The 9,270-nt window shown below is 44.2% G+C and overlaps 1 protein-coding gene across 1 annotated transcript; it reads right to left on the minus strand.

Moving 5' to 3' along the window:
• Window positions 1-274: 274 nt before the first annotated feature.
• LOC308040284 (alcohol dehydrogenase class-3) lies at window positions 275-8,608 on the minus strand. The gene is made up of 9 exons (XM_080344201.1): window positions 8,572-8,608; window positions 6,423-6,524; window positions 5,654-5,795; window positions 5,454-5,541; window positions 4,500-4,719; window positions 3,730-3,990; window positions 2,865-3,000; window positions 1,958-2,096; window positions 275-580 (listed from the first exon to the last, which is right to left on the minus strand). The coding sequence occupies exons 1-9, from the start codon at window positions 8,581-8,583 to the stop codon at window positions 556-558; spliced, it is 1,125 nt and encodes a 374-aa protein (XP_080200327.1). The 5' UTR covers window positions 8,584-8,608; the 3' UTR covers window positions 275-555.
• Window positions 8,609-9,270: the final 662 nt, after the last annotated feature.

The following is a 9,270-nucleotide window of genomic DNA, read 5'->3' on the forward strand; positions in this document are numbered from 1 at the left end:
AGAGAACTTGTAGTAAGATTACTGTTTGCATTTAGGGTTTTCTGTAACAGTTCTGACCAGACTCCCTTAAAACGTGAAACTTGTCTCTTAGTGTCCTTGGTGCACTGAAAAGCACTTTTTATGTATAAAATGTCTAAACGGGGAGCGTTTCTGCCTCTGTGCTGCAGTCCATTCCCACACCATTTGCTATTGTCGTGTACACACCTATTGTAAAATCACTAGAGGAAAACAGTAAAGCGGCAATCACAGTCTTAACGCTGAATAATTCCAATGCTGTGTTCAGAAAAAAGCTTTTTATTAAGTAGATTGAGTTAGGCATCGTTGAATTTGAAGAACAAGTACAGAAATACAAGTTCCACAACCAGTGCTAATTATTTAACACTAGTCCATGGTTACTGACTTGTTACTTAATATTGAGAATACTTGCCATACAATACACAGTGTCTTCCTAGTCCCAGTGAGTTTTCATTCGCTTGATTCTACCCTCTATCAGAAATTCCATTATAAAAGGATGGCTACCATGATGCCGGCCAACTGGAAGGTCCACATTTGGCTCTAAAGATTTAGGACAGTTCGAATGCTTAAAATGGAAAAGAAAAGAGAAAAATTACCAGTAAGTTCATTTTCTCCTCTTCCCTCCTTTTCATTGCTGAGACACACTTTGTATCTTAAAGGAATTAAGTTACTTATGCCTATAATATTTATTAAAAATCTTGTCTAAAAATGTTAGTAATGCTTGTTACCTTTGAGTTTTTTAGGTCTCTTCCCCAATAAGATAAAGTCAATGGAAGCTTTTTCAAACTATGTGAATGTCATTTTTCAGTAGCTGGCCAAGAATATTGTTCAGGAACATTAATATTGACCTGCATTCCCTCTTAATTGCTTGGAGAATTTTAAGTCCCTTTCATTATTAGTTCCATAGGACATGCTCATGTAGGAATAAAGCATTGAAATGATACCAAAGTTTATAAATGGGAAAGGGGATCAAGTGCTGGATGAAATTAACAAAGATGAAATGCTTCCAATTGTAAAAGCTACAAATGCAGTTACTGGTAACTGATTGATCTAAAATAGGAATGCACATGACATAAAGCAGATTAAGTTACAATTGAGAAAGTTCTATGCAATGCATCAGTAAGGACTGAGATAAAATCTCCCAGTGCTGGTCCTCATTTTCCCTCGAGCACATCCCGCCTGTATCTGTGTGGGGCCTTACAGTGATCACCCATTACATCCTCTGATCAGAAGACCTTATGGGCACAGCCTTTGTAGGGCGATCACTACTTGTCAAGTAGTGGAGTTGAGCCTCTTTAATAACTTTAATACAGCTTAATAAAGCTTTAACACAGCTGTGGCCTAAGGCCACAGTACCAACAGTCCAAACTGCCACTTATCTTAATGAAGGCAGAATGTGCTGCACGTTAATAAATACAAACCCATCATACAAATGTTCTACCCCACTTCAAACTAGAAAAAAAATATATTTTAAAATGTAGCACAGTACAAGATCATTCCAAGTGATGGATTGTGTTGGTGATCTATCCTAAATAGTTTGAAAATATACTGAAATCTACCATTTAATTAAAATAGACTAATAGCTTCCCGACTTGTAAAAATGTATTAACGTGAACTCCCATTCAGTCTCTTCACGTTTGTTTTTCTGAGGAAGAACGTTTAGTAGCGTTGGAAGCCTAACGCTGACTTACGCCTTTTATCAGCTTTACATACGTGTGCATTTCCCTTATACATTGTTGTTTGCTTTTCACTCTGTGCCTGTGTTTTGGCACATGCCTAGAAGCTCAGGGAAAGTCTATTTGTTTATCTCAGAACAAATGTGTGTGGTACGTGTCAGCCTTTATCCTCCTCCTTTAAAACATGACAGCAGGGAGGTAACCTATATTTTGACAGTGTCTCATCAACAAATGTCTTCTACACCTTTCAATATTATGAACGTTACCTCTTTCCTGCATGCATCAGCTCAAAAGCCTCATTAATTTTGTCGAAAGGCAGAGCGTGAGTCACAAATTCATCAACCTTGATCTTTTTGGCCATGTAGTCATTCACCAGCTTCGGTACGTTGTCTACGCTCTTCCAGCCTGAAAGACAGAAAGCGTGCGGTTGTTTTTCCCCTTCCCACCCACCTCGCAGAACAGAGAGTAATGAAAAATATACAACCTTTGCATGAGGTTTTAGCACTCGTGTGCTAAATACGAAAAGCAACCAGATCAGTGTCCTGTTTGTCCCTCCTGCTCTAGCGAGGAAGGAACATAAGAGCACGTCTTATCCGAACACGTACGTGCACTAACCTATCACTAGGTGAAAGCCCCTCTATGTACCTTTATAACCCGACTACGCTTTGTTTTACATGGAAAAAAGGCAATATAATAATAACATCAGGTTTGGATACTTCCATGAACTTTAGCAATTAGAACCCCCACGTTCTTGTTAGCTGTAAAAGTCTCGACATGGTTTTGGTTTGACAGCAGACGATATCTATCAAGAACTTGTTGCTTTTTATTTTAAAGCTCTTTAAGCAAATTGCGGGGCTGGGAATGTGCTATAGTGATAAAGCAACACAAATATATTTACGTGTGTTCCCATCTCCCCAAAGACCAGGTCCTTTCACTGGACCAAACTGAACCTTCACTTGGTGATAACGCAATCTCTATACCACTCATTTAGTACTGAGGAGCATATGGTTATATACTTCAAAATCTGTGAGATAACACACCAATGTCCGTAGGAATATCAGCTTTTGAAAGTCTTTATGTTAAAAGGCAACACAAGCCAAAGCAAGGCAGCGTGTTCTTCCCAGCTTTAACCCGCAGTAAACTATTTTCCCCCCCGTAGCAGAGCAGAGTTACCTCCAAACGCGGTCCCTTTCCACGTCCGCCCAGTTACCAGCTGGAATGGCCGCGTGGAGATCTCCTCACCAATGCCAGCGACTCCGACTATCACGCTGACTCCCCAGCCTTTGTGACAAGCTTCCAAGGCAGCCCTCTTCGCACACGGGTAAGACAAAGCAGAGCGTTCATTGCCTAAACTGGCACAGGTTGCCCTCCCTTTTGCCCATTAGCGAATCCCCACATCAGTATTTAAGGAACAAAAAAATACACTGACAACTACATTAAATTTTCCATTGGTTCAGACGCCTTATGCTGTTAAAGATTCATTTTGCTCTTTCTGTATCCCATCTGGCTTCCAGAGAAGTCACTCTGACCTTCCACTTGGAGTTGGGATAAACCACAATCAGAGACAATATAGACCATGTTTCTGACAGTGAGGAATACTGGCCTTACATCCAGTGTTACTTCTGCATTTCCAAAGGTTAAAATCATTATTTGAGGAATTAGGGAGATACTTGTGGTCCTGGAGATTTTACCGTTCGTTGCACAATATGTTTTATGTGGTGGGTTTTGTCAATTTTTCGACTGTCAAGGTAGGAAAACTCAGGATTTTAAAGAACTCCCACTAAGGAAAAAAGTTTGTAGATTATAAGTGCCACTTTCAACCTAAAAAGTAGCATCTGCTTTCATTACATAATTAGAATTGGATGTCAGTTGGTCATCTTAGTTATAACAGTTACCATTTACTGTTTAAAAAAATCAATTAATGAGTAGGGCGTGTTTTCTGTAACAAGAAAGCAGCTCATTTTGCTGTTCAGCTAAACAACTGTGTGGCAGTTCGGTATCCGCTCCCTTTACATACTATTGTTAGGCAAACACTCACCATAACTCCAACATTCCCAATGCACTCGAACGAGTAGTCGACCCCCCCATCGGTCATCTCCATCAGCACCTCCTGGATGGGCTTCTTGAAGTCTTGAGGGCTGATGCACTCAGTAGCTCCAAACTCCTTGGCTCTGGCAAACTTATCCTTGTTCAGGTCGATGCCAATGATCCGGGATGCTCCTGCGGTTTTACAGCCCATAATAACCGCCAGCCCAACTGCTCCTAAGCCAAAGACGGCACACGTAGAGCCCGGTTCCACCTAGAAGCCATCAGAGATCCATAACACAGAGAACATTTATCCTTCAGTAATGAGGGAAACATGGAAGCAAATATATATGGCTACAAGACTTTATCGCTTAGAAACTATACACTAATTTAATCCAAAAGCTCTTTAGGTACTAAGCTTTTCTTTTTGCCCAAAGACTTGACTCCTTTTTGACTTGTGCACACTCACAGCTCTCTCTCACCTGAGCTTCAAACTATCAGCACGACTTGCAGCAATATTAAGTGGGATTGGAAAAGTAATTTATATACAGTTCACATTAAAAGGGATGCAGAATGTTCTACCTGGATTTCCTTTAAAGGGCATCAGGTTCTTCTAACCTGCTCTGGTCTTTATGGAGAAGTTAGACATTCTTAGCTAAACATCAGCTGAAGAATAAATGGAAGTTGGGTACATCACGTTTACAGTCCTAACCTGGTCCCTAAGCTGTGTGCTTTGGCTCACACACCATTGCCGGGACAAGCCCGAGCAACCGCAGCCTTTACCTTGGCGGTGTTCAGGGCAGCTCCGTAGCCAGTCGAGACGCCGCAGCCCAGCAGACAGACTTTATCCAGAGGCGCTGCAGCGTTGATCTTGGCTACTGAGATATCGGCCACCACGGTGTACTCGGAGAAGGTGCTGGTCCCCATGAAGTGGTAAATCTGCTTTCCTTTGCAGGTGAATCTGCTGGTGCCATCAGGCATGAGGCCTTTCCCTTGAGTAATTCTTAAGGCAAAGACAGGAAAGTACGGTCAAAGTCTTAAGCAGTAAATGCTTATTAGTGTTATTTTTTAATCATTCCAGTAAACCCAGGTGTTCACAGAAATTAGATGCTGAAGTCTTAAAGCTTTGTGCCGCTCGTTCCTCCCCAGCAGCACTGAAAGAAATGGAGAGTATCAAGATGTTGCCCTTGTTGGGTACCAGCACTAACTGTGCCACTGCCACATCCCCATCTTCACCTCCTTCAGGGCATTTCCCTTGCGCAGCACCTGTCCTGTCAGCAGAGGTTTCTGTTGGGTTTTGGGAGACCTTTTTTCAGAACGGGAGCTGGAAACCTAGCCGGGAAGGTGTTAAGGAAAAAAGAGCTTTCTGTATAACTCTGTACCACTCTCACAGCTTTGGTGTTGAGCCCAAGAGCTAAATTCCCTGAAGCATTTCCCTTAATTATGGATTAAATATGGAGTCAGAGCATTTACGTTGTGAAAGCTGTGGACACAAGCTAGTAGTTTACACCACCACATACACAAACAAAGAGAAACAGATTTATTTAAGGGAAAAAAAATAAAAGAATAGGAAGTAGTGCATAACAGACTCCTTAAAACGTGTACTTTCCAAATCATTAAATCATGCATGAAGATATTTACTCTTAAAGATAACTCTCGTCAGTTACTTTTGATAACTAGAACAGGTGTACACTGAACAAATACTATACTGTGTGTCAAAATAAAAAGCATACAGACCTTATCTTCTGGCATAAATTTGTTTGGGGATTCTTACAGAACTTGCACTCTCCACACTGGGGGATGTACAGAGGGATAACGGTGTCCCCTGAGAAAGAAGAAAAAATATTCTGTGGCTAGTTAACAAATGAGGCATTAGGAAAATAAATGAAGTTATTTAACTTTCACGGCTTTTATTGTGTTCACTTAAAGCTTCTCACCCGGCTTTACTTTCGTTACTCCTTCCCCCACGCTCTCCACAATTCCTGCTCCTTCGTGGCCCAAGATCACAGGGAAACATCCTTCGGGATCAGCTCCGCTCAATGTATAGGCATCGGTGTGACAGGCAGCAGTGGCGACTATCTGTGAAGAAACAGAATAGTAGCACAGATCTACATACCTCCCTTTGGCCTGAAACTCGGACAAATCTGCCAATGCTGGCAGCGCTTGTGGTATGGCCAACATACTTTAACTGGCAAGGCACTATTTTGTACTTTGAAAAAGGAAAGTCATGATAATACACCTCTTCTCATTTCCATCAACTGAATTCTGATGTTGAAACGAGCAGAAGATGACATCTGGTTTCCTAAAGCCAGACGCCGGTACTCTAAACTATCCCAATGCAGGCTGGCATCCCGGATTTGAAGTAAGTTGTTCTCTAAAAGGTAAAATGACCAGAGTCCACACAGAACTCTCGGTACTGCCATAAATCCAGATTAAGTCTTAAGCACCATGCAGAGGCCCTTTCCACTCGCCTTCACGTACACTTTCTGGCAGACACGGGCTACTGAATAAAATAAACATGAGATCTAAATAATATCTGAATAAACAGAAGATCTAAATACCATAATTTCCTTTGTAAAGCCAACTGAGATACTAGCGAACTGGCGCTAGCCATTCAACATTTCCCCTGTTGGTAAACAAACTGTTCAGCTTTAATACTCAGTCTCCCAAAATACAATGCATACAGCTAATGATTGATTTAATTACCTTGATACGAACTTCATGAGCTTTTGGTGGAGCAACCTCCACCTCCTCAAGAGAGAGAGGTTTTCCTGCCTCCCAGGCAATTGCAGCCTTGCATTTGATCACCTAAAAGACAACAAGTGTGAAAATGAGAGAAACGCTTCTGGCTCTTGGAAAGAATCTCAGATCTGAAATGCAACATTTCAGCACAAAAGCTTAATTGCCCTACATTTGCTCTCAGGAAACTAAATGACGAGTGAGCCAAGATTTGAAATTCGGATGTTGTTCTCTTATTGAGCAAAATAAGGATAAAACGGGCAGGATATCAAATAATCTGAGTTTTGCTTTCTGACCAACAAAAGATGTGCATTAGCTTCCTGCAGGACACTCAACGAGCTGTGCAATCAAATCCAAGCCCTTACCTACATAAAGCCTGATGAGGAATGCTGTCCCAAACAAGACAGATCCCTTTGCAATCTACTCCAGAATAGCATCCCATGCATTTTGGAATAATTCAGTTACACCAGACGACTTGCACTGATTTTCTTCCATGCAAACATGATCTAAGCCATAGCCATGACAGCTGGAAACACGGAGCATTTCACCGCATACACTATATATTGATATAAGAAAATGACATTTTGGGTATTCAAACTAGCTGTGGTGTTTGTGTGGAAGCACTGAAAGGCAATTAATGCAAATTTCCAATTGCCAGCCTTTGCAAAATGTGACTGCCTGGAAGAAATAACAGCACCAAGACCACTTGCTGAGCTTTGCCAGGTCTGATTCATCACCCGTGCGTACAGGAAAATGGGTAGTTTATGACTTTCTGTAGTATTTCTGATGTACAATAAACTATAAGTTTTTAACAGAACCAGTTAACCTCACTGTATCTGAAACAGAACTGCAGACATTTACCTTGTCTTAAACACACTAAAATAAATACTGCCAACCTTAAAAGACCTGAAGCTCTGTAGCAGAAAACAAACCTAGAACCCTGAACTCCCCTTGCCCTGCTTTTTATTCCCAGGGTAAATACTATAAAAATGCACTGAATGCAGCACAGTAACTAATTGTGGAGTCACAGCCTGGGCATTGAGCCATAATCGCTAAATGTACCAAAGATTTTGCCAGAAAATCTAAATTCAAGGCACACGGTGCAAGAAGAGCCGTCATTCTGTGAATCATTTAGAGGTTTTCAATCCGTCCCTCATAAAGCCACTTGCTCTCGCACAGGATGCTGCATATCCCTGAAATCTGAGGTTCTACAAGCTTAGTTAAATGCAGGATTAAAGAGGGGAGAAAAGAAAAGTCTCCTTATGGGATAAATTCTGATCTTCCCAAAATTAATATTACACATCTGGAAGTCTATTTTGAAGTAATACGTCATGATTGAGACACTTTTAAAGGAGCTGGCTTGTGAAATCACAGTCAGCTCACACAGCCATAAAGGCCCCTGGACTATCTGAAAAGCCCCATCTCCTGACCTTTCGATATTCAGCTGTTGCTTTGCTGAAAATCTTGAAGCCAACGACTGGGAAAACAACAAACCAAACCAGCTTTCACCAGTTCTTCATTTTCTCTATTAATGCATTAGTACAGGAGCACAACTGTTGAGTTGCTATGCACTCGGGAGCCAACACTCTCCCAGGGCTCTGTGCAAAATGATGCGTTTTTCGCTTCCTTCAAGCTTATTAAGTCACATCTACCCAAAGCCCATAGAAAACCGTGCAAGCTCAAGGTCTTCTGCTTGTTCTTCCATCCCACAGGGTCTGCGCACAGCGGCGGAACCCTCGGGTCCAGCACCGCGCTCCGGGGCTGGTTACAACACAGGGCAGGGAGGTTTGCTCCTTATGCTGCGAATACAGCACTGATTGCTGCCGCCCCCTTACACGCGTAGCACAGGATAAGGAGACGCCAGGCCGACCCCCCGTCCCGCACCCCGCACCCCGCACCCCGCATCTCGCTACCGCAGCGCTGGGGCTGGAGCGAAGGAATCAGCGAGGGCCCGCAAGCCCCTGGCTCCGCAAAGCGTCCCAGCGCGGGCGGTGCGGCTGCGGGGCTGCGAGCGTCGTGCAGGCGCTGTGCAAACAAACAAACAAACAAACAACAAACAAGCAGAAACACCGCGCAAACAAACAAGCACCGTGCACACACACGGGCGCCGCCTCACCCCGCCGGCCATGGCGCGCCGTCCCGCCAGTCGCCGGAAGGGGCGGGGCAGAAGGGGAAAAGTCGCCCCGCCCAACCCCGCCGCTCGAGCGCATGCGCGCTGCCACCGCCCCCCCCTTCCTCCCCCCCCCGGACGCGTGCGGGGCGGGGTGGAGCGCGAGGCGGCCGTTAGAGTGACCGTTAGAGTGACCGTTGAAAGCGGCCGTTGGGGCGGGGGTGAGGGCAGGTGAGGAGAGCGGCGATGGACGAAATGGCTCCTCCTCGGGTATGCACCGAACTCTGCTCTTTAGTGACCAGCGACAGCACCCAGGGAATGGCAGAAGATGTGCCGGGGAGGGTCGGTTGGACATTAGGAAAAGGTTCTTCACTCAGAGGTGCTGGACACAGGAACAGGTGTCCAGCCCCAACCTGACAGTGTTCAAGAAGACACTGGACAATGTCCTCAGACACACGGTGTGACCTGTGGGGTTGTCCGTGCAGGGACAGAGTTGGACTTGAGGATCCTTGTGGGTCCCTCCCAACTCGGGACATTCTGTGGTTCTTGCTCCCGCTGGGGGTCACCAGCCCCTTGCAGCGCTGTTCTCCCTGCAGACCGCAGGGCACACAAGGATCTGGCCATTTTCTCGCGGTCCCGCGTTGTGCTGTGGCCGTTTCTGTGGCTCCTGTCTCCAGCATGTGTTCTTTGCACCCCAATCAGTGC

Source organism: Nesoenas mayeri, assembly GCF_963082525.1.
Source record: "Nesoenas mayeri genome assembly, chromosome: 4".
NCBI classification, from domain to species: Eukaryota; Metazoa; Chordata; class Aves; order Columbiformes; family Columbidae; genus Nesoenas; species Nesoenas mayeri.